Source organism: Danio rerio, chromosome 21 (assembly GCF_052040795.2).
Source record: "Danio rerio strain M-AB ecotype USA chromosome 21, GRCz13ab, whole genome shotgun sequence".
Taxonomy (NCBI): Eukaryota; Metazoa; Chordata; class Actinopteri; order Cypriniformes; family Danionidae; genus Danio; species Danio rerio.
The window spans coordinates 21,037,109-21,063,900 of record NC_141041.1 but is presented as its reverse complement, the minus strand read 5'-3'; the positions used below and the strand labels follow the sequence as shown (position 1 = coordinate 21,063,900).

The window sequence follows — 26,792 nt, the reverse complement described above, 5'->3', positions numbered from 1 at the left end:
AGCCAGCTCACTCTTTTCTCTCTTTCACATGTAGGAGGAGGGCCGTTCCGACTGCACAGCTCCTCCTTGTGTCTCTGATGGCGAGTCTTCTGCGTGTGGTGGCCAGCAGCTGTTCCAGCCCCCTGTTCTCTGGGCTACAATGTGCCCGGACGGTGAAGAAACCTTGTGTGCGCTTCTTTAGGACACATCAAGCCCTCAACCGCCTCACTAGTCCAGGTAACAGTGCTGGAATATTGAACATGATCTAATTTGGATGATTGATGTTTGTAATCGTGTGACTAGTGATTGAGTGTTTGTGTTCCTTAAGTTTAAATCACACTAAACGGAAAGAGCTTGAGTATGGTACACTTATGCTTATGGGTAAACGTTGCTTGTTTTGCCTAAGCATATTTCATTTTAAAGTATGTCAGAAGCAAATAAGACATACATAAATGTTGTCCTATTATTATTATGCTAATGTTTCCATGTGGTGACCATCAAGGTCACTTTGTCCCTCTTCTGCTTGTTCAGTCGCGTGATTGGACTGTCTGAGGATATGAATGAGTGTGCTGTTAGTGACCTGTGTCGCGTTCTGGCTGCTTGGATACAGTGTGTGTTGGAGGCCGGTGTTAACGGCAGGCATTTTTTTTTGAGACGGGGGCAGTATGGTAATGACAGGGGGAACGGGTTATTTCTGCACAGTGTCAGCTGAGGAGCCAGGAACGTGTCTGTGATTGAGCGCTGGGAAATGAAACATGTCTATGGTCACTTTCAGCTTTGTGGTTGTAGAACGTTTTTGGGACTCAGATGTTGTTTCCATTTCCAGACTTTATTTACAATCTGGATTGTTGTCTTGAAGTTAAATTAACCACCATTTGAGTTTATGGTCAGTATAATGTTTCTTAGTCATAAAACTACTGTTATGGTAATATAAATTATATAATTTGAATTTGTGATTTGTATTTATTTTTTTAATTAATTTTTTGAAGAAGTTTTAAAATGACTTTGGCAGCCATTTCTATAGTGTCACATCACTCAAACTGTTTTTGTTATTGTCGTTATTGCTCAGAAAACACATCTTGTTAATGATAAATATTTTTTAAAACCAATATTTTTTCACAATCAACACAAAATTCAGCACAATAGAACTTTTTATCATAAATGTAGAATGTGTCCTGTGTAATTTTGATTACTCGGTCAAAAGTAATGACTACCATATGTTTTGTATGCCATTAAAATGCCTTACAGTGTAGTAATTTATATACCAAAAATTCATTTTAGATATATTTATTGTTAGTCATTTGGTTCATATTAACATGCGCTATTTAGGGATCATAGTGCAGCCTCATTTTTGCATGTAAAATGTCTATTGCACTGAATGACAATGATTTCTCATGATTGTTTTTAAAGCTTTCTATATAGCAAGGGTGCCCTAAATTTTTTTTATGAATGGCCAAAAAAGTGAAATATGCCAAACTTTTACATTAAAGTTGGCTTTGTAATTTGCTAATTTATTAAGATTTAAAAGTAAATGGAAATACTTACAAATGCTTAAATTGTAATAATAATAAAATCTATCTATCCATCCATCCATCAAATATTTTACGTTCTATAATGACCTCTTCATTGATTTGCTTGTCGATGTATTGTGCATTGTCCTCTACCTTCGAGTGACAGTATTTACATTTTAAAAAATCTGATTAATATACAACATTTAATTCCAGTTTGTTTTTTTGTAGCTCAACAATGAAAGAAACAAACGTTCATGACAATATCTGTTACAGACATTTGCCCCAACCTTCACCCTCAGATAGGATGGCGGGACAAATCAAAGGTTACCATGGGCCAACTTTGGCCTGTGGGCCCTAGTTCGGACATCTCTGCTAAATAGCCTACATAAAAAATACACTTGATCCCTTTACTGTCACTTTTTAAATTAAAGCATTAAAAAAAAATTTAATAAATGCTGACCTCAAATGTTTAAACAGCAGTGTATAATTATGTACAGTTGTAAAGCTTTATGCTAGTTGGTCAGGTTTGATGTGGGCGTTATGCTCATGTTACAAAATATTCACCTGGTCTCAAATGCAAAAGGTCATTGTCATTTTATATGTCAGAAAGCAGAGCTGCTTTAAGTTCTCCTGTAAAGTTTTTGTTTGAATTACATTATTAACTGTGTTAATAGTTGTCTTTTATTAAAACAATAATTCAAATGCGTAACAAATGATGCAAATAATTGCAAACTAGAAATGCAAGCTGCAAAAGAATGTTGTAAAAATCACCAATTTAATGTTGTTATTTTTAGCAGTAAATGCCACTTAGTTTGTGGTTTGGATTCCAATGCAATGTCCTTCATGCATTTCTCAAACAGTTAAAGGGATAGTTCACTCAAAAATGAAAATTGTCATCATTTAGTCTGCCTCCACTTGTATCAAATCTGTTGTATTTTGAGTTTCATCATATGTATATCAGTGTTTACCGTTTTCCAAAAGTTTTCAAAATATCTTCTAAAGCTTTGTAATCAATTGAGGATGAGTAAATGTTTATCTATGTTGCTTTATCTCTTTAAAGAGACCCAATATTTTTGGAGTTGCTGTGCTGTCTGAGGCCCAGTTCCACCACCTCTGGGCAGCTCAAGTGTGTGATTCACGTGAGCTCATGTTGTTATCTATAGATCTGTTGTGGAATTTTCCACAAGTGACCTCCTGCTGCCAGCAGAAGGACATGATTTGGATGATTTCATGATACATATTCAGCCTGTCTAGACCACATGTTGTTTGCACATCTTTTGCAGACCAGAACATATAAACTAATAATAAAACTGTGCATAAAAATTCACTACGATTGACTTCATTACACACGCCAAACACCAGCCATGCTCTGTTAACAGCTTGACTTCTTTTGTTTTTATATTGAAAAATAAAAGTGCAGAATTGGAGTTTCTGCGAAGTCACACGGTCTTTCTTACTGTAAAAATGCACACAGCTGTAAAAGCACAAGCACAGAAGTCATAGAGACTTTGTGGGACCTTAGGTTCATTCCAAAGGTCTTGACGGTACTTTAAATTCCCTTTTATAAGCTGCTGGATTAGATTTACTTGTGGATCGTATATAGGACTTATCTTTATTGCACAGCTTTTCTCTTTGACTTCAGAATGGAGAGTTAAAATTGGTCTTGAGTCTGATGTTAGCAGTAAGAGTAATGTGAGATTAAAAGTGTTCACACTTGACTCTTTTTTTGACTCATTTCATGTAGGTTACAAAAATAGTTTGCAAATAGTTTTGCATTTTGATTTGCCTTAATAATACAATCCTTTAATTTAAAACTGCATGGTGTGTGTTGACTTGTTATCTTTGACTAATATTTAAATAAGTTTGATTATCTGAAACACTAAAGTATGACAAACATGCAAAATAAGAATAGAAATCAGCAAGGGGGCAAACACTTTTTCACACCACTGTGTGTGTGTGTATATATATATATTTATATATATATATATATATATATATATATATATATATATATATATATATATATGGTTCACTCGAAAGTTGTCATTATTTACTCTGCCTCAACTTGTATCGAATCTGTTTGAGATCTTTTTTTTCTGTTGAACAAAAAGAAGGTATTTTGAGGAATGTTGGAACTTGCGTTGTATTTCGTATTCCTAATATAGTTGTCAATGGGCAAAATATCATATTTTGTTATATTCTCTCTATGTATATCAACTGTAAAATTTCCAGACTGAAAAATTAATTTGAAAGTTATAGATTGTTTTAATGAGGATTAGCACCTCTGAGTCCGAGGCCATGGTGCTCCACCGTAAAAAGGTGGTTTGCCATCTCTAGGATGGAGGAAAGTCCTTACCCCATGTGGAGGAGTTTAAGTATCTCGGGGTTTTGTTCATGAGTGAGGGAAGGATGGAACTTGAGATTGACTGGCGGATTGGTGCAGCAGTAATGCCGTCGATGTATTGGTCCGTTGTGGTAAAGAAGGAGCTGAGCCAAAAGGCAAAGCTCTCGATTTACCGGTCAATCTACGTTCCTACTCTCACCTATGGTTATGAGCTTTGGGTCATGACTGAAAGGTCGAGATCTCAGATACAAGTGGCCGAAATTAGTTTCCTTCGAAGGATGGCAGGGTGCACTCTTATGGATAGGGTGAGGAGGTCTGACACCCGGGAGGAGCTTGGAGTAGAGCTGCTGCTCCTCCACATCGAGAGAAGTCAGCTGAGGTGGCTCAGGCATCTGTTTCGGATGCCTCCTGGACGCCTACCTAGGGAGGTGTTCCAGGCATGTCCCACCGGGAGGAGGCCTCAGGGAAGACCCAGTACACGCTAGAGGGATCATGTCTCTCGGCTGGCCTGGGAACGCCTCGGGATCCCCCCTGAGGAGCTGGAGGAAGTGTCTGGGGAGGGGAAAGTCTGGGGTTCTCTCCTAAAACTGCTGCCCCCGCGACCCAGCCCCAAAAAAGCAGCAGAAAATGAATGAATGAATGAAAGGATGAAATTATTTTAATAGATTTTCTTGTACTACTAGTGCAGAACTTGCTTTTGATCTTTTGCATTTACCATGCATATTGGAAACCTCTTTATCCAGACTGAGTTGATTCTGTTAATTTTCTTCAGGCATTCCTTACAAACAGCTGACCGTCGGCGTTCCTAAGGAAATCTTTCAGAATGAGCGTCGAGTGGCCATCTCTCCTGCCGGAGTGGAAGCTCTCATCAAGCAGGGCTTTAATGTGGTGGTGGAGTCCGGCGCGGGAGAATCTGCCAAGTTCTCTGATGACATGTACACAAAAGCAGGAGCCACCATCAGGGACGTCAAGGATGTCTTCTCATCTGATGTTCTCCTTAAGGTACTGTTTGATCTACTAATCTTTACTTCACCTAATTGAGCCTCAAACATGAGTCACTATGTTTACATTGACAACTATATTCTAAAATTAGCATGATTAGGACAATACTCTGATTAAGAAATTACCATGTAAACTAAAATCTTTGATTGCGTTAATCTGGCTAAGGCCGTATACACCTAGCATGATTACTATAAAGATAATAATAATTTCATTGTTCTAAAACTCATTCTGAATGTAAAGCAACAGCAGAGTTCAGACCACAGCTGTAAGATGTGGAGAAACAATATCATTGGGATATGAAAAATACATTGACAGCCAGTCAGATTCCATTAAAATCTAAAGGGCCCATGCAATTTAAAGTTGAAAGAAGCACACTGCTTGATGCTAAGCTCTTTTTTCAAATATTATTTAAAGATAATGTTGATCTTGAAAACAATTGGTTGTCGCACGGGAGGAAATTATAAAAATGTACATGCAAGCTAGCCAAGCATATAAAGCATAGCTTGCCAAGTATAAAAACAAAAGTACCTCAGGTATCCAGTATTGTTTGAGCACCTTTGTGTCACCTCTTTTGAAAACGCTGGGGGGAAATATTAGTATTTATTTTTTATTTTTTTGGATTGCTAAATTATCTGTTTGATTAGTTTACACAAGCTACACTAAGGATCTGCTGGTTACAAATAAACACAATTATAGTTATTGTGATATTTAGTTATCCTAAATAACGTCCTTGGTGTGAATGCCTCTATACTTGAAGGAAACTCATCAAATTATGGGTATTCCTGTTGTAGTATTAATATGTAGAGATGTAATCTTTAATAATACTTTTATCATAGTTTTGGACTTTTGACTAGATTTTGTCTCAGGATGAACATAAACATGAAAGAAAAATTCTAAAAGCAGTTCATGTAAATGGCTTAATCATAATCTTGTTTGCTTTCAAATAATAAACTAGATTACTTGGTTTCATGTAAATGTACCCACTGATTCTCTCCTTCCGTGTGCCACAGGTTCGTGCTCCCATGTTGAACCCCACTCTAGGAGTTCATGAGGCCAGCCTGATGAGTGAAGGAGCCACGCTTGTCAGTTTCATCTATCCTGCTCAGAACCCTGAGCTGATGGACACGTTGTCTCAGCGCAAAGCCACTGTCCTGGCCATGGACCAGGTGCCGCGTGTTACTATTGCTCAGGGTTATGATGCCCTCAGCTCCATGGCCAACATTGCTGGGTAAGTCCTCTGACAATGGTACAAGAATAAAATGCAGTTGACTTTTTATTGTATTTTTTTAAATAATAGAAAGTATTTTCTGTGTTTTGTAAGTTTTTGAAAGGTAAGGTATTGTTGTTGCTATTATTACAAAAAAAATCTATAATGTTGTTTTGTAGTAATTCTAATAATAAAAATAACAAAATAATTTGCATTTATTTTTTAAAGACAGGTCACTACTGGCAAAAATGTTTCTTTTTTTCATGCATGGGCCAGTTTTGTAATTTTAGACTCAAATTCAATGTTACATGCCACCTTTCAAACTAGTGGAAAGAAACATCCAAAATAGAGATTTTTCTGATTACATTTTAAAAATAGCACAAGTAGGACTGTCATGATATCTATTTTTGTAGTACGATATATAGCACAAAATCAATTGCGATAAATGATATTATTGTCATTTTAAGATTTTGACACTATGGCCCAATCCCGGTTCTCTTTAGCTTAAAGGCGTAGGGTCAAGGGAAGGGCTAGATACCCCTTGAAACTTTTCAGGACCACACTCGAAACCAAGGGGTATTAAAATTTCCCAGAATACACCATCTACAATGGCAGCATGGCTACAGACTAAAGTCAGGAGATACACAAATTAGTATTTTTTTGTCATTATTATGAATTTTTTACCACTAACAAATATATGTTTTAATACATTCATAACAGCGTTCATGTTTTATTGTCATGCTTTTTAAAAATAGCTTAAAAAAAGTAAATTTCTCTATCTGTAATCCATTATAACACCTGTATAATACCTGTCTTACAAAATTCTGTCTCTCGGTGACACTTGAATACCCTGTCAGAAAAGTCTAGTGGCTGGTAATGAGTTTTCTACAGTGTCTGCTATGATGTTAATGTTGTTTTCGTGTGTTTACATAGATGAATATGGCCACAATGTAAATGCACAGTACAGTTACGATCTTATTTCCACATTATATCATTATGATAACATATTTGCCTTCAGTGATTTTCTGAAGATAAATACCAGAAAAGAATGCAACTTGAATTACTACAGCAGCTGTTATTTGTCTATCTCATATGAAGCAAGAGATCACGATGACATATAATGACGTGTGCAGGGGTCCGTTCTTCGTACCTCACTTAAATGATCTAAGATTATTTGGCAGATCCTGGATCTTTTAATCTTGATAACTGATCTCTCGCTAATTTGGTTCTTCAAACGGGTTCGCGAATCAGATTAGAATGTCTGGATAAACTGATCTGAGATCGCTGCGTGTGTTGTGAAGGACAGATCTATCGATCCTCGAAATCATGATCAGCAATGCAACGATTGGCTGACGGCACAGCAGCGTAATGACATCATCTGATTAATATTCAATTATCCATGTGAGTAAAATTTCATCAAATTAGCAGTAAACGGCTTGTTAAATATGACACGCAATCAGTGGCGTAGCGCAAAATGCGGAGGCCCCCCTGCAGGGATCGCTGACGGGGCCCCCTGATGAAGGGGGTGGGGGATTAGTCATACGTCAATTTGCATATCACTGACGTCATCACGTTATACCGTTTCTGTTTGTTTAACAGCCTATGGTTAATAAAGGGGTATTTATAATTGCACTACACTTTATATAAGCATGTTTATTTAACTAAATGTATTGCTGTTTGAATACAGTATGTCAGTATAGATGTGTAGTGAATGTGCAGTAATCTCTCATATGTAATAAACTCAGAACAAGTTCAGAAACTGTCACTAAAGTATCTGTGATTGTAAACAAGAAAAGAATAAACGGTCCAATTAAATTGTTAAAATAAAGAAGTACATCGGTTTGACTGTACAAGGGAAATACCTTCACACTGCCTGTGCTAAATCATTTGTCGTCGGTACGCAGAGGGGTGATCTGCTCTCGGGCTGCAGGTGGGAGAGGCTGCTGTAGAGGACTGACTGGGCCGCCTGTCAGTGCTGTGAGGCGGGGGAGGGGCCGGCGGCATCACACGCAACTCGTTTAGAAGAGTAGGGACGGTACAGTATGGAGAAATGACAGTCTAAAAAATCTCCAATAACACACAAAAAAGTCGCTAGATTTGTCGCTAAATCTAGTGACAAAGTCGCTAAGTTTGCAACATTGGCGGCAAGCAATCAGAATGAAGTAGTCCACCGCTTGAGAGGTGTTCAGAGAACACAGACCTGTGAACTTTGGTTCCGACCACAGTTGTTCCCAAGAGTTTGATTATTGCGGTTGCCGGTGGATTTTTAATTATTGAAAATCGCGACGACGCGGGGCCCCCTAATCACGCGGGGCCCCCCCGCGGTGCGTGCCCTGCGGGCCCATCCGCTACGCCACTGAACGCAATAACCTTCCACATTTGTTGTGAGCTGCAGGCTTTCCACTTTCATGTGTCAAGAGTACTCATCATGTATTTCAATGCATATCAGTGTATTTAGTTCCACATTTAGAAAAGATTTTCTTTATTATAGTAGCCGTTTTTTTAATCGATGTAAAGAATAACTGTTTTTTTGCAAAAGCGTTTTTATATTGGTAAAGGCGTCTGCAACTTTTGTGAAGCATCAAATCACCGGTATAACTATCAAAACATGTTAATGACTGCTGAAATGTATTATTGCTTTAAAAAAGTCACATATTGTGCATTTCTATTATACACAATTTGTAAGCGATCTAAAAAGTTCATATCAATAAGTTTTCTCTTTGCACCACCAGGTGGCAATCTTTGTACTTTCATTTCGAGGGTGCAGATTGCATACATTTTATTAATATGTATAACTTAATTTATTTTATTAATGACTATAACTTTATATATATATATAGTTAAAAAATATGTACCATTTTCCCAAGTGTATATAACTACTACTGTAAGAAAATATCAAAATTCGGAACATACTTTCTGTATTATCTTTGCTTGAACTAAGCCGATCTAATCCTGTTTACATGAATTGAACCTGCTCCCGATCAGGTTTGACCTAGCAGAACTGTTGCTATGACAACAACTCTCAGATCAGCTTTTAAGAACGAAACGATCCTGGATCGTGTCAAATCGTCAATATCCAAATCCAGCTAACTGAGTAATCCACGTACGAAGAACAGACCCCAGGTGTTGTAATGGTGTCCCAATTCTTAAATGTAAATTTTGAAGGCCTTCCCCTTAAAACTCTGTTTTAAGGGCCAAGGGGTAGGGGTACAAAAATACAATTGGGATTAAGCCCATAATAGGATCAAACTTTTTGTTTTTCAAAAAACACATTTTATTCTTAAAAATATTCTAATTCTAGTCATTTTAATAATTAGACACTAGGGTTATGCCGATAGATGATAGTATCGTGTATCGACGATGGGCAAAGATATCGCCAAAAGCTGAAACCTATGATGATTTTAAAGACATTTTTTTACTTGTTTTGCATTAATGTATAAATGTTTTAATTGCATTATTGAATAAAATGAATAGTATTATTTAACATCAGCATCAATAATAAATTAACTACAAATAATATGACAGCTTTAGCTGTTCACATCACCTGACTGACACTTTCAGACAAAAATGAATGATTTCGATTGCTCTCTTGCGCTCTCTCTCCGCCTCAGCATCAGCAGTTCAAGCGCGAGCTGCATGTGAGGGCACAGCCACATCGCAGAGCAAATTAGTTTGCAACTTCGTTGCATAAAAATAATAGGCTAAATGACAAAACTGGATTTAATTAACAAACAAGTTAAATAAAATGATTTGTAAAAATGAAACAACCAAAGAAGAAAATGAAAGAACTCATTTCGCTTGAAACCAGCTCAAATGTTCTGGAATGAGACGTGTTGCGATCGTTGATCATTTAAGACTCCTTTATAACAGCACTCCCACATGATTCTCTATTGTTTCACAAAAAGCTGTCTTTTATATGCGTTATTAATAGCCTATTTAAGTTTTAAGAGGACCTATAGCCTATTTTTTCAGTGCATGCATTGACTGCTCTTTCAAATTCACATATACAGTACATACTTGTCTTATTTGTGTTTAATTCGATAGAATGATAAACATGGACATGCACATTTTTTAGAAAATAACATAGACACTGGAATCAGAATGTGAAAACATAAATCCTAAACCAATAAATAATAATAATAAATGTTAACGAAAATGTCCAAGATAAAAAGAGCTTGAGAAAAATGTAACATCTATTTTCATTCGTCAGGCCCCCATATGAAAATATACTATAGTAGTTTATAGTTAATACTATAGTGTTTTTTAAACCAGACAGCTCCATTAGAGATAGGAATGTTGTGTAATCTGCTAAAATGTGATTAGATTGGGTTCTTATGTATGGACGATATATATATTGCATCAACAAAAATGATTGAGACATGTTCACCTGTTGTGCAATAAGTCCATATATTGATTATTGACAGGCTTAGATACAAGCAGATGCTGCTTTTCTCATACATTAAACCAAAAATCTTAAGTTCAGTCACACTTGCAGCAATCTTTCCAGTCTGATCAATATTCTAAAGGTTTTGTTCATTTAGGAGCTTTATGCAACATTTTATTTTAAAGTCATGATCCTTTTTTGACATCTGACAGCATTTACCTATTTATGGAGGAATTACATATATATAAATATATAAATGAATAAATTTGACTATTCTAAATGGATGCAGTTGAACTTTACAGGTCAGTCGGCTGTGGCCAGCTTACCAAAGTCTTAAATGTCATTATTGTAAATAAAATAATATTTGTGGCAAGTGCAACATGTCTTGATTTCTGCCACAGCAGCAGCAGCAACTGATGCACATCTGTTTTTGTTGGCAGCTATAAAGCCGTGGTCCTGGCAGCTAACAACTTTGGCCGCTTCTTCACTGGTCAGATCACAGCCGCAGGGAAGGTTCCTCCTGCTAAGGTATTCGCTGGCAGAACGCGCACACATGCCCTGACTGTTTGCTTTTCAATTTATTTGATTCATTGCCGTACACTTGTCCCATTAGATCTTGGATGAAGATATAAGCACTGTTCATATTTTCCTTAGAAATTAGATTTTTCTGTTGATTTCAGAGGTAGAATTTTTAAAAACGCTGTTCCTATTGGCAGGTGTTGATCATTGGAGGTGGAGTGGCTGGATTGGCTGCTGCTGGATCTGCCCGCGCTATGGGTGCCATTGTCAGAGGATTTGATACCAGGTAAAAAGTAGTTTAAACTACAATTTAATGGGTAGATTTGCTGCTGGTGTATTTCCCCCTAAGTAAAGAACTTTTATTTAATTCCACATGCATTTAATTGACCAAGTTACTGTAAAAAAAAAACATTTTGTTACTAGTAGGGGTGTGATGGGATCTCTAATTGCATAATCAATCTCCGTAATCAAACTATTACCGCCATGTAGAACATTTTAAAGCATTTTGTGGCAGGATAGTCTATATAAACAGCTGTTTGACACTATTCTCTGCACCTGACGGGTCAGTAAAGCACCACAGACATGCACATCTCCTCCGAGTACACACACACACATTGTCATTTTTGCCATCTGGAACAGAAGTTTTCTTTTCATTCAGCGTGTGGTATCAAATTCCATTAAAACAGCTCTCCCCTATCAGTCGATACTCGCATCCAGTAGCTCAGAGTTTGTCTAGTGAGTAGAGTTTATCGCAAAATATTTTGCAGTGTTTACATGTTCTTTACGGCCCAATTCATTAAAATAGAAGTAAAATAACCTTCATTACAATTTTATATAAAAAAGCACCTAAATTGTTTAGTATTTTGTATTTTTTTTAGCTTGTTGTTATTATTATTAATTTATTTTTTCCAGTTGAATAAAAATCTATTTTCCATTCATATATTTTGCTAATTTAAAATGATATAAAAACAAAATTTTCCATTTAAATTCCATTTAAATTTAAATAAATGTTTAGCAGTGTTTGCATGTCCTTTACAGCATGGAGTTCATTAAAATAGAAGTAAAATAACATTAATTGCAAGTTGATTAAAAAAAAGCACCTCAACAGTTTTGCATTTATTTTTTTTCTTCGATTGAATAATAGACTTTTCTTTCATATATTTCATCGAGAATCCCCCAAAGATAGTACAGAAATCTTGTTTCGTCTTGTTCTCGTGGACCCGATCTCATGTCTCATCTTGTCACACCTGTAGTTATTGTACTAGTGCTGTTAAGCAAATAAATAATCTAGTTGGTTTACTGGTAAATTCAAATGAATGGTACGTTAAATAAAAAATGAAAAAATTAATTTCATTCACAGTACACAGTACCCTCAATATTTAAATCCATTATTGAGAAAATTACAATGAGATGAGCATCAAAAACATCACATGTTCTTTTTTCAACATAACATTTATTACACATGATTACATTTTTATATTTATTTTTTATTCAGTTATGGTCAAATGTAACCGAGTTCTTTGTTTTGTGAAACTTGAGTGAACTATTACTTTTTTATTTTATTAATATTACTCTATTTATGAAACTAAAACTGCCAATAAGTGTCAGTCTTACAATAAATATCTTACAATTTTAGTGGCCTAAATTAGCATTTTGTACTGTTTGTCTTCAGTCAATGGGTGTTTTAAATGAGTGTGTGACACTTTTTCACAAATAACTTATGAATGTGTTAACCTCTCTAGAATGTGTTTCTTGTGTGGCAAAATCAACAGAGTAATAATAATAATAATAATAATAATAATAATAATAATGGATGATTAAAAAATTCAGCTTTATAGTAATTAAATAATTTGTAAAATGCATTAAACTAGACATTTATTTTAAGTTAAGTTGAATTTAAAAAATGCAAGTTCAGTATTGGAAAGCATAAAAGACTTTCAATTTATTTCTTACTTCAGATATAGAAACGCTGGGTTTATTTAAATCGTATACCTTTTGTCATATTTAGATGTTTCAGAAACGTTCCTTTCAGGGCTCTAGAGTACAACCAAATTTCTCAATGGTGTAACCAAAGAAAATCTGAGATCACACCAGTGCGACCAGCCATCTGAGGGCAAAAAATTAATAAATCAAAAATGTCTCTGTGACTGTGGTTCAACAGACATTTGTTAGATTCATGTCAAGGTTTAAGCCGATCAGAGAAAGTAAAGTGCGGCAGTAAGTTAACTTTACATCATTTACAAGTCAATATTGCCTGTATATATGTTGATTTACGGGGGATAAAGTGTTATGTGTGATGCGGTCAAATTTTTGTCCACCTAACCTTTGTCCTGGTGCACCGAAGAAAGTCAGGCAACCAGTGCAAAAAGTTAGCCTATAGCCCTGCCTTTTGTGATTGTAACGCAGTACAGGTATTTTGTTCAAAATGCATTGAATATGGCATGAGGTGTATCAATTTCATCAGTTTCTGGTGGTAGGGGGTGCTTTATCCACAGATCCATGTTGCTTCTTCATCTGCCAACTTTTAATGCTATTTTTTTCCTTCCAGTGTGCTACTTTTTTGACCCGGATGATTTCTGCTTGCATCAAAACTTTCAGGGTGTTTTGTTTTTTCCTCTCCGCTTTTAACCTACCAGCACATCTGTTATTTCCCTTTTTTGTCAGTATTTATAAATGAGTATTGAGTCATTGTTCTGCTTAACTTTGGATTCACAATGTTTGTTTAATCTGCAAGTTTTTTTCAATGATTTCCCAAAAACAAAACCATAAAAAGATCTTGCGCAAGAAAAAAAACTGCTAATCTTGCCAAATTGTATAAAATATGTAGTTTAAAAAGCTGTATTTTACTAAAATAGTAAAAGTCGAGTTTACAGTGTTTATTCAGAATGTTTATAGAGTGTTTATACATATTTTCACTTTTTTTTAACCATGATTCACCGATTCCTGAAAGCCACATGAGCCTGAGTTTTAGCAAATGTCCTCTTGATGGCAGTGTTGTGTTGGTCACAGAGTCTATCTTCTTATTTCAGAGCGGCTGCACTGGAGCAGTTTAAGTCCCTGGGCGCTGAACCTCTTGAGGTGGATATTAAGGAGTCAGGAGAAGGTCAGGGTGGTTACGCTAAGGAGATGTCCAAGGAGTTCATCGAGGCAGAGATGAAGCTGTTTGCCAAGCAGTGTTTGGATGTTGACATCATTATCACTACCGCGCTCATCCCCGGTACGCACACCTGCACTTTTCACTCCCTTTCCGTCTAGCATTTCTGCAGTTTTTCCATCACTTGCCCTTTGCAGTGTGCTGGGGCTTGCAGATATTAAGTGATGTGCTGTTTGCTTATGCTCTTATTTTTCCATCGTTTGACTTTTAAAGGATTAACACACCCAGGAGTTGACGTTTTACTCTTTACTCAGGCTTATGTTTTAAAAAAAACACATGCTAATATTTTTCTGTAAAACACACAAATTCATTGTATATTTTTCTAAGATTTTTTTTTTTTGATGCGCAGAAGGTCTAAAATACTATCAAATGCTTATGAAGTCTTAGAGTTTTATGAAGCTGTAAAAGACTGTTTTTAAAAAGTCATCATTTATGTATTCCTTTCAGTGAAGGTAAGTGTTGTAATTGTAAAAAAGGAGTTATTTTGTAAGTCAAACATATTTACAATATCGTAATTACTAGATATGCACTGTAATAAAAAATCTGGTATGAAGCCAAAAATGCTGGATGCTCTTGACAAAAAAAAAATTAAAAATGCTTTATATTATTTAAGAAAATATTAAATAATAATTATTACAAAGTGTTTTGTTAGAATTTTTAAATTTAACTTTTTAAATTTAGACTTTTAAATTAAAATTTAACTTAAATTATACTAACATTTTAAAAAATACAAGCCAATAAATTAACCTTGTTTTATTGACAGTAACACGTGTAATTTTAAGTATGGGATAACATTACTGTTAGTTTTCAGGAAACATATTGATACTATGCCAGTAGATGTGCTGCTGTAATTGCTGCAAAAGGTAAACATACCTAATATTACAGTTCTGTTGTTTTATCAGCATTGCTATAACAGCATAATAGCACCTTTGCAAACAGCAAGATCAATTACACTACATAGAAATATCCTGCTGGTGCATTATTTAAGATGACTTGGAGGAAATGCATAGATATATGTGCAGGTACATGAGAAGAATATCAAGCTATTGTGAATGTAGACTGCGGTAAGCACAAACTGGTTGCAGGTGCGTTGTGCTGCTCTTGTACTTTGGTCGTCACAGCAACAAACTTTGCTGGAAACTGTCGGGCAGTTTGCGCTCATATTTCCACCCATTTGTATCTAATGGTGACAGAGTGGTACAGTACGGTACGGGTCACCTTTATCAGGCTTGCATTTTTACTGACAAAAGGGTACCAATGGTTTGTTCATGTTTTAAAGAATCTGAAAAGATCATTTGCTGAAAGAATCCTTTGCTTATTTGTTTTTTTCCAAGCTTCTTTGTTTTTTCGCTCTTCACTCTCACGTTTGTCCATTTCTGAAAGAATCGAATGTCATAAGCACTTCATTAATCACTCGCACGTTATTATCATCATGCTCAAGCAGCTCGGTATTTCATATATAGATGTACAGTAAAAACGGTGGTTGCTTTTTATTCTTCTACCTTGTGCACAAGCTAGTGATGCATCTCTGTAAACCATTCAGCTGCGCATCTTGCTCTGCCTTTAGGTTCTCTAATGTTGTGCTAGGTACCCTTCTGAAAGGGTACCCAAAAAGTCGTATGGTAAGGTTTAGTCATACACTATTTGTAAACTCAAAATGAAGAGAATCGTGTCCAAATTTCGTGACCGTGATGAAATTCATTCGAATATTAGTTTGAATAATGACCCTATAATTCAGATTATTGGCATAAAAATGCAGCTGTATGGATTTATATTTTTGATATTAGAAAAACCAAAAAGATTTGATTTAGTAACAACACACAAGCAATAGTGCAGTTTTATTAAAAATAAGCATCTAAACATGGCCTTTTATAATAAATCATTTTAGTTTCAAGTAAACCCAGAGCTTGTGCTTCTCAGAGTAACATGGTGTTTTATTTATAGATTGATCTGTTTTTGAATGAATCAATTGAGTTAATGAATCAATGATCCGTTCTTGAGAACAGTCACTTGCATTGTTTGTAAATTAAACATTTTGAATGAATTGTTGAAATAATTGAGACAATGAGATCCTTTAATTCTTCTTTTAACTCTGATCCTGGTTTATTTCCTAATCCTAAAGTTAATACTTGTATGGCTTTCGCTGGCATTTGAAAAGAGAAACCGATTACCAGGCATAACTAATTATATAGGGAATAATTACCAATTTAACAGCTCTGTGGCTGCAGATGTGCTTCATGTTTATTTGAAACATGTTTTGTCCTAATCTCCATAACCAAGATCTAATAAAAATCAGGCAGTGTCCATAGCAGAGCATGTTTACAAAGTTTTTGTGAGTGTCATAAAGAGTTTCTTTGGGTCGCTCTGGCTTTAGATTGGCAGAATGCTGTCTTTCCACTCGCTGTTGCTTTTTCAGGACCTGCTGGCACTCCAAAATCAGTTCCTGAGACTTTTTGCATGCTCATGCACACTCCAGTGTTATTTCATTTCCATCCCTCAAGCTACTGAGCCACCGGTTGGACTTTTCGTACTTAATTCCTACACAAACTGCATACCTGGCAGTTTTAAGCATGCTTGGATTGGTAAAACCCATTCAGTCTGTTTCTCTTTTATCAACATTTTTCTTTTAAAACCAACAAGCCGCAAAGCTCCTTATCTGTATATTAGGTTGCAGGGATAAAAGGCACATCAGAGGAGTCTTATTAAATGCATATCAGTCATGGTTTTGGTTTAGCAGTCTCACTGTGCTGAAATTATGCAGGTCGGAAGGCCCCTGTGCTGATTACTAAGGAAATGGTGGAGACCATGAAAGACGGTTCAGTGGTGGTGGATCTGGCTGCAGAGGCAGGGGGAAACATCGAGACCACGGTTCCTGGAGAACTGTCTGTTCACAAAGTGAGTTCACTACAGCTTGACCATTTGGGATCAAAGATTTTTGCAAACACCCCTTACACTTTGTGTCCTTTCCCAAACCGTATGCATTAAATCAAACGGTCTACATGAGTCTGTAATGGACAAACATATCTCTATTTGACTTATATTTAATTTTTACACTTGCTCTGCCATCAATTTCTTTACCAGCATCATTTCTTATAATAACTACCCAAAACTAATTTAAAAGTTGACTTTAAAAAAAAAAAAATTATTCCAGTTTACAGACTGCCACTGTTTTTTGAGTGGGGAAAAAAAAAAAAAAAAATTTTTTATATATATATATATATATATATATTATTTTCCATACAAGTACTTTTTATTATTAACATTGCACTGTAATATTTTTGCATATATAATTTACAAATTTCATGTTTTAAAGCCTTGACAACTATATGGAAGCCTGTTATAAAACAATGTGCTCAAATTTGACTTTGTTCAAAAATGGAACAAGTATCAAATACTGTAGTTTTTTTTTGCACTGTCTTTATCAGTCACTACTGATTTTAGAAGCTTTTAAGATGTACCACAAAATCAAAACCAAACATACAAAGCATAAAATAATTTTAAAAAATGAAAAAAATTACTGAAAAGTAAAAAAATTGTTTTATATAAATGTGTATATATATACAAATATACAAGTAAATGCATGTACATGCACATCCACTATAAAGGGACATCACAAGGCATCAACAGGATATCAATAGCGGGTGATACAGGTTATACAGAGAAAACATTTGAATCCGCTTCCTTCAGGTAACCTACAAAAGATTTGAACAACTTTTCAGATTTTCTATAGAAGTTATATATACTATACAAGTACATTTTTCTAAAGCCAAACAATAATACAATTCCCGCAACCATTGTCTAAAATGAGGCCTTTCTGTGTTTTCCAAAAATGAGCTATTAGAAGTTTTGCATGTAATAAACAAAGATAACAATTTCTTATCTGAACTAGTAAAAGTGCTTGTAACAGGAAAATATTTGAAATACAAAGTTTTGGACATTTGGATATGTTTTTATATTGCATAGTTTTAATACTGTGGATAAAAACTTCACTTCCACAAAGGAGACTTCCATAAACAATGGTATAAAGTTCCTATCTCTTTATTGCATTTTATGCATTGATCAGCACAGGAGTATTTAGATTGAATTTGTAAAGCAATTCTTGAGTTATGTTAACTCTCATATTCCATTTAATTTGCAGATGTTTAAACCGTGTATTAATTGTCTGCGTTTGTGCCTTCAGACAGACTCTCTGCCATTGAAATACTGTAGTATTAACAGGTTTCAGCGGCAGCATTTTTATCCTGAATCTCAAGAGTGTAACTTTTTTATGTCTAATGTAAAATTGATTCATAAAAGGAATTCAACTGAGAAAAATGCCTATAAGAATGCATAAGGCTTCATATTTTATTTATCAATACAATATTTAAGTATTAGACATCAAAGAAAGGAGCTGGCAAGTAGAAGATATTTTAGTATAGGTCACCTTTCAAGAAGTAACTCTACAAGTTTGATATTGCAGTTGGCAATATAAGACTAAGCATTACATTTTTCTGTAAAAGCAATGCCATTTATCGTAAGAGAAACCTCTTTCAGAAGCAGAAGAACAATAGTGTATAGTCGTGTTTGTTTGACTAAAATGTTGTTGTGTTCTTTGCTCTAGGGTGTGATTCACGTCGGCTATACTGATATTCCCAGTCGTCTCCCGACTCAAGCCAGCACTTTATACTCTAACAACATCACTAAACTTATCCGCGCCATCAGCCCAGACAAGGAAACTTTCTACTTTGATGTGAAAAACGAGTTTGATTTTGGCACGATGGACCATGTCATCCGAGGTTCAGTCGTTATGCAGGTAAACCTTTTTTATTTATGATATTGTTTTATATTTTAGGATGACATTTTGTGTTTGAAGTTTTCATGTTAAAATGGTAGAACCTTGCTTTCATGTGCATGCATCATTAAACTTTATCAGCAAAATCTAGGAGTTATATGGCTGTCCCAGGGCAATAGTTTATTTCTTTCTTTTTAAATGAAATATTTTTTTAGCAGGCAAAACAGGTGAATAACATAATAATAATATTTTATATTCAGAAACTATGTAAAATGGGCTACTAGTAGATGATGAAATCAAACATGACAATGCTAGTATGAATTTTTAATTTCTCTGATCAATTTTTCAAATTTGATCGGTTTTAGAACGAAAAAGGAAAGTAAAATACAACCATGTAAAAGAGACGTTTTCACTATTTTCAGTTTAAACAGCAAGCCTTAAATTTTAAGCTTAAATTATAGTCAAGGCAGCTGCAAAGCTTGTTGATTCTTAAGTAAAAGAAAAAAATGGTCTAAAATGGTTCAGATTTTTCTGGGCAGATTTAAGAGAAATTATCTTCGTAAAATACATTTTAGTCATCTTTTTTTTCATAAAAAGGTCACGCTTTACAATAAGGTTCATTAGCTAATATATTTACTAACATGAACTAATTATGAACAATACTTGTACAGTATTTATTAATCATAGTTCGGCATTTAATAATGCCTTCTTAACATCCAAATTCATGCTTGTTAACATTAGTTAATGCACCATGAATTAACATAAACTAACAATGAAAAACTGTATTTTCATTAACTAACAGGAATAAATACTGTAGTAATGCAATGTTCACTGTTCAGTAAATACATTAACCAACATTAACTAATACAACCCTATTGTGAAGTGTTACCCATGAAAAATCTTACATGTTGATTTTTGTGGGAACAATTAGGTATTGACTGATCACTGAACATTGATGAACATTTTATGTCAGAGTTGGGTAACAAAATTAAGCAGACTCATCTCGGCATTGACAACGATCAACATCAAACTTTTTTTAATTTGAGACTGCGCAAAGTTTCTTCAGTTCTTCAGTTTCTTTAATTTTATTTGGGGTCTACGCACCTATTGGACTGTTTTAAGGCACGGAGAATCTTCGTTTGCTTCTTAAAAAACAAATTTATTCGTTTTAGATTTTGTTAATTAAGTTGTAAACTAGTCTAATCTCTGTGTATACATTAATACTTAACACCTACACGACTCTGGCCTGCATAAAGTGACATTTTCTCCAAACTGACCATCAACTTAAATGAGTTTGACACCCCTTTAGTTTAAAGGGTGTGAGCCGTTTTTAATTTATGACTCAATATCACTCTGGCGCTCATTGAGCTTTCAAGGAGTTGAGTGCTGGTGTTATTTGAATTCTGGCTCTCTCTGTCTGTCTACAGGATGGAAAAGTGCTTTTCCCTGCACCGCAACCTCAGAACGTACCGGTGGCAGCCCCTCCAAAACAAAAGACTGTCCAGGAGCTGCAGAAGGAAAAAGCATCTGCCGTCTCACCCTTCAGAGCCACCCTCACCACGGCTGGGGTTTATACCGGAGGTAAAACACACTCCATGCCTTCCTCTTCCCACCGGATCTCTCTGGCTCCCTCGGGGTTAATATGAAAGCAGCTCCCCATCATTTCTTTTTTTTTAAAGAGAAAAAGGCCGCTGCATTGGTGGTCTCTGACATTGAACTATGCTAATAAGGCTGTCGTGTACATTTAAAACGGCCTCTCTTTTATTGCCTTTGAGATTAATCCGATTTTTATTTTCCCTCCTTTTATCCACTTTAGCGATCTTGCATTGCTCAGAAATTCCAAAAATAGCAGCTCCCCTCTTTGGCCTGCTTTGTCCTAAGATGTGATTAGACTCTAAAAAAGCCCTGCTAAACCAAACGGCGCACAAATGAATTCTATTGGTTGCAGACGCTTGAGGAACACTTGTGTGAGGAAAGGCAATGTTGGCTTCTCTTCAAAGAGCTCACTTCCTCACTCAGACCAGCCGCAAATACAATTCGCACGTAAATAAACACCGGCTGATAAACAAACATGCAAATGAGATCTTCCTGCCCTTTCATGGTTTGCTGTCTCTGTACGGGCTTTGGAATGGGGAATCCTGTCTTTTGCTCAGAAGGCCGAAATCGCTGCCTTTTGAAATCTGTGATTGGTCACCTAATTGCAGCACAAGTTGTTTTATTTTCCACATCACCTGGGCTTGTTCTGACATCTGAATGCCAGGAAACTGAGATGATAAAGTGCCGGTTGTGTTGCGCTCCTTTTTTTTTTTCTCCCCCCTCTTCCTCCTGCTGTGTATGTCTGTTGCGGTGAAGTGGTTTGCTTACCCACATGGCCAACGGCTGTAAGCGGTCAATAACCAAATGCTGCTCAATGTCAGTGGAAAGATAATAGTAGTAATAATATTTAAATTGTATTAATTGATTTATTCTTTATTATAATTATTTTCTTATTATAAATGTACTGTAATTTACTATGAAATAGTCCTAACTATGGAAGTAGTTAGTAATATATTTTATTGCATTAATGTATATTTATAAAAGCTTAAATGTAGTAGCTGAAAGTAAAATACATTTAAATAAACATTTATTTATTTGAAACTACCAGAGCTTATATAGGGAGTATTAATTTAAAAAAAATAATAAAATAAAAAAAATGCTAATGGATGAAAATAAAGGTTCAAATAATTAATATTTTATTTCATTTTTCAGAAAGAAATTCAATATTAGCATTGGAGTAGCAAGTGTGTCCAGTTTAGAAAACATTGTGGTATGAGATGTTTGACATGTTGTTATTTCTCCTCAGGTCTGGGTACAGCGATTGGTCTTGGACTATGTGCTCCCAATGCTGCTTTCACTCAGATGGTAACAACCTTTGGCCTGGCAGGAATTGTGGGATACCACACCGTATGGGGCGTCACTCCTGCTCTTCATTCTCCACTTATGTCTGTTACAAATGCAATTTCTGGTAAGTTCGTCAATGAAGTGTATCGCCGTGCCACATTTTCTAATATATTAAAAGTATCTACTAGTTTTCTTATTAGTTACATTTACAATATGGTGTGAAAGGAAGCTTAAATCACTAGAATTGTATTTTTTGAAAGGGTAGTTCACCCAGGATATTTATTAGAATTTTATCCTAAATTTTTTTGTTAAACCTCTGTCAGTTACTTTCTTTTGTTGAACACAATATGAGGTTTTGAAGAATGTTTTGAAACTGGTTATATATAGGGTGATTCAAAGAGAATACCACAACTTTCGGGTTGATGTTACTTGTGTCTGGACGGGGTCATATTGAACATCTATGAACTTTTTTTCTACTGAAAAAAGCCTTCATTGATTAATTCCAAGATGCCATCATGTTTCTTTGACTAAATAAGTTTTGACTAAATAGATTTATATATATATATATATATATATATATATATATATATATATATATATATATATATATATATATATATATATATATATATATATATCCAACTCTTAAAATTTAAAATCACTTGTGGATAAGTAAATAGCGAAGGGGGAACAATATCGATCTAATTATTTATTTAACTATCATCTCTTTAGCTTGTTGCAAAAAATCAGGTTTATTACACTGAGAATAACTGTAACTGAATCTGTAACCATGCAGTTATAATCAGTTAAAAAAGAGAAAGAAAAAAAAAAGAGTATAAAAATGAATACAATAAAATTAATATAGTACATTTTAAGTAATTAATTATAACTAAATTGCTATAAATTCAAGTTAAAAGACTAATGTAATTTATCTTAATGTAATTTATTTTTTACTTTTAACATTGAGTATATTTTGCACTGTCACAGGGTCTTATTTCATCTCAAGTACAGGTCATCAAAGCGTTTGGTTTTCTTCATTTGAGTTTGCCCTTTAGCTGCAGGGGGCTCTCAAGTAGGTGTGAATTACCCACTTCCTTTAATGGTCAGAAAAAGTCACCTAATTTTTCTTCTTGCCACCAATGACTTAGCGCCGGTGATGGCCTGACATGGCCCACCCGTTAAGCAGCAAATTCAGCTCTTCATTAGTCTAGACTTGAGGTCCTCACAGGGCCACATCATCATCAGCCAGGCACATTAAGGATGCTTCTGTGCTTCATTAAGCTTTTATTCATCTCTCGCAGCAGGCTGAGAAACCAGGAAAGGTTCATTGTTTTTAACGAAGTTCTTGGTGGTCTGCATTAAAAAGTCCTTTATGTCAAAAGAGCCATAAACTTCACATCGAGAGTGTTAGGAATCAACCAAAGCAGTTAGTTTCCCTTGACCTACTGCACACTTCCTGTGAATTACTTTATTGGTCTTTTAGAGACAGTCCCTTTTTTATTTGCTATGTAAGGGATAAATAGGGATAAAAAAAAAAAACTGTCAGCCCACTGACAGTTGCTATGCCAGAATAAAGCCCGACAGGAAAGCGAATGCGTCTTGTATGAGACTGAAGGGCTTAATTCTGTAAAAGCAATTGCCTGAATGTACTTTACCCCATTTATTACACGACCACTTGCTACAATATGTAAAAATTGGACCCAAAACTTTGTTCTGAGCTCTAAGAGTTTATAAGTTCTTTAATCAAAGGCAAATCTGAGAAATGAAAATGGCTAAATGGAGTATACACTAACCTACGTATTATTCAGTCACCAAGATGGCACCAAGCAGTCAAAAATGGCGGCAGAGACTGACAATGGTATATAAGGATGTAAGCATCTTTAATGTTGGTCAAGATGATTCTAAGTACCCTGATGAACCCGTGTTATTTAGTGGTTGTCATCTCTGAATAACGTAACTTGGAATGTCATGACTGACCAATCAGATTCAAGTATTTCAGACAGCCACATGAGCCATGTTCCATATTTGACACTGAAATTGAACTGTGTAAACGTGAGTAAGCAGGAATTTGGATTTATTTCAGCACCAGACGTAATGAAGCTCTCCAAAAGTGAGCGAGACGTGAAGCCACTAATGTGGAATTTCTCATTCTCATTGAAAGTGTTGAAGTGTAAAGTTACTCTTTTTGCTCCTGGTGGCTTAGAGTTCATCTCTCGCTCTTTAATCTACCTGAAACTGGTGAATCAGAATGACGCCTCATCTCCTGAAATGACCGTTTGTACATCATCTGATCTTCACGGAATGATCCCAGGCTATGAGATTAGGTTTTTTGGGTCCATTCTGGTCACATGCTCATGAGCTAACGAATGTGTAATTTCTTTAAAATGACCCTTCTTTCCAAATACCTCATCGCTTTTATTCTCTGTGATCACAGAAAGGCCGAAATATTATCCAGTAATCCATTTGCGCGTTTTTAGGCAAGCTCTGACATCTTTCATTTCCATCCAAGGGTTTTATTTTACTGATATCCAGAGCTCTGGATGCGTGTGTGGCGGTTCGTGCCTGCGTCGGTTTACAAATGGTCTGTTGCGTTTCCTGCAGTGTTGTGGTAGCGTGATCTTGGCCCGCGAGCTGGTCTGTGATCAATTGTTGCTTTGGAATTACAAAGTGAGAGGAAATGCTTACCAACAGTTACACACTTCATTGACTTAAGATAGCGCTAACTAACAGGGCCACCTCAGGTTGGGTCAGTCGAGTGGATGCCGCGGAAGCATTTGAAAACGATTATAGAGGTGATGGTTATCAGATTACCCTCAGGGATGCCAGTGTTGTCCTCGTTAATTCCCCATCAGAATGAGTTACAAACAACTTGTTTTGAGCGCTGAGAGTGCTGTACTTCTGTACATGTGATGTCAGCCGTCTGGTGGAGTTAGGAAATGACAGGAGCTGTTGTTTTGGGACTTGTTTTCATTGCTTAAAATAGTCAGCACTAACCGTTTAGGAGTAAATCTGGAAACGGATTCCATGAAATCTGCCAAATTGTCGAGATGTTTATCGGTTTATGCTTAATTAGTCACTATTACTCAGCAACAGCATCTGGCTCAATTTTAGCTTATTGTCCTCCTGTGGACTTTTTATGTTTGGGTAACAAAAATGTCCTTTTAGTGTTTGAAATGAAATCTTAAAAATATTTAAGTGTATAGCAATGTAGGTCGATTCTTAAACATGCCAAATAAACCACCAAATTAAAATATCTGTACACGTCGTAATTGCCAATGGAAAAGCAAAAAAAGTCTAGTGTCAAAACAGGACAAACTACAATGTTTGTGTGTATATTAACAACTTTTTACAGTACATTAAAATACTTCATTTTTAAAATGGTTGGAAAGAAGGTCTCTGGTCCGAGTCCTGGCTTGGCCAGTTGGCATTTCTGTGTTGAGTTTGCATGTTCTCCTCTTGTTGGTTTTCTCCCGGTGCTCCGGTTTCCTCCACAGTCCAAAGACATGTGCTGTAAGTGAATTGGATAAACAAAATTGGCCGTTGTGTATGAATGTGAGAATGTATTGATATTTCCCAATATTGGGTTGTAGTTGGAAGGGGATCCGCTGCATAAAACATGCCAGATTAGTTGGCAGTTTATTCCGCTTTGGTAACCCATGATAAATAAGGCACTAAGCCACAGTAAAAATGATTGAATGAATGAAAATGGTTGGAAAATAGCTTTTTAAAAATACTTTGAAAATATATATGTAGTTTTTCTAAGTACATCAACACTTTTTATTATTTTAAGTAAAAACATTTTACATAAATGTATTTTAAAAAATTCTTACATTTTTAATTGCAAAAGAATATGTTTAAAAACTTAAAGTAAACATTTTAAATGTATTAATAGTATACAAGTCATATAGCATTTCAAAAATATATAATTAAATATACAATATAAAAAGAAAAAAAGAATATAAATATAAATTTTCTGCAATTTAAATAGTTGTGATTTTTGTCAAGTGTCAATTTTTAAAAACTGATTCATACAACATATATTGAGATTTAATAAATTTAAAATAGTATATGTGCATGGAACATTATCTTTAATTGATATTATATTTTTTGCATAAAAAAAATCAACCATTTTGACCTGCTGAATGTAATTTTTAAAGGTTATTTGTTAGCACAGTATTTTTAAACAGTCCCTCTTCTGCCGTCCAAATCCATGCCTCCTGAAATCACGAACACGCACCTTAAAGACACTACAACCCACTAGACTAGTCCATGTCATTTGCCAGTTAGAAAACTTTATAGTACTTTATAATACTATAATTCTGAACCAAAAACTGTATTATATCTAGCACATTTCAGTTGTGTAGTTATCAAGCAAAACTTGTCATAATGTGCAATATTTCATGCAAGTATCGCTGGTTTCTCTCACGCGCTCTGTCCTAAAGCGACTACTGTATGCTTAGTGGCTGGCTTGTGAGGTGCAGGATTTACACTTATTACTAAGCCATACTTGCATGCTATTTCAGACCGAATATTCAAAGTAGCATGGTAAACAGTATAGGGAGCGTGTCACAGGTTGTCATTGTTCAAAAATGAACCAATGTTAATATAAAACCAACTTCAGCTCAGTAAAGCTGGCTAGGCAGAACAGCGCTATTTAATGATGTTTTGTTGTTAAACTAAAAAAGAAAATATACATTATCGATGCTGTAAATGGTACTTTATGAAACTGAAAATAATCACATCAATCTTTGGCTGGAAGATTTCAGTGGCTAAACAACATGTCCATGCATCTAACTCATTCCTAACAACAAAATCTGCATCAGCTTTGCATGACAAATACTATTAAAACATAACATTACCTGTCTTAAAGAAATACTTCAGCCATGGTGTTATGCATCCTCCAGAGTGCAAAAGTATTTCCTATATTGATTCAGGATTTTCAAAAGTTTTGATTCAGCATTTGTGTTTACCGCTGTCACGCTTGAGTCCATGTGCAAACAGTGGATCTGCGTGAATGGGTGTGCAGATATACAAATCTCTT

The 26,792-nt window shown here is 35.3% G+C and overlaps 1 protein-coding gene across 2 annotated transcripts in view; it reads left to right on the top strand.

Annotated features, from left to right (window-relative positions):
* The window catches only part of nnt (nicotinamide nucleotide transhydrogenase), a 64,309-nt gene that overhangs the window by 2,344 nt on the left and 35,173 nt on the right, over nucleotides 1–26,792 (top strand). For both annotated transcript variants that reach the window (XM_087299474.1, NM_214756.1), the window contains exons 2-11: nucleotides 35–216; nucleotides 4,607–4,836; nucleotides 5,847–6,064; nucleotides 10,868–10,955; nucleotides 11,144–11,232; nucleotides 13,976–14,163; nucleotides 16,862–16,995; nucleotides 18,701–18,892; nucleotides 20,299–20,452; nucleotides 21,714–21,875. In XM_087299474.1, the coding sequence (XP_087155600.1) occupies nucleotides 78–216; nucleotides 4,607–4,836; nucleotides 5,847–6,064; nucleotides 10,868–10,955; nucleotides 11,144–11,232; nucleotides 13,976–14,163; nucleotides 16,862–16,995; nucleotides 18,701–18,892; nucleotides 20,299–20,452; nucleotides 21,714–21,875 (1,594 nt within the window). In that variant the 5' untranslated portion in view covers nucleotides 35–77. The remainder of the gene's footprint in view (nucleotides 1–34; nucleotides 217–4,606; nucleotides 4,837–5,846; nucleotides 6,065–10,867; nucleotides 10,956–11,143; nucleotides 11,233–13,975; nucleotides 14,164–16,861; nucleotides 16,996–18,700; nucleotides 18,893–20,298; nucleotides 20,453–21,713; nucleotides 21,876–26,792) is intronic.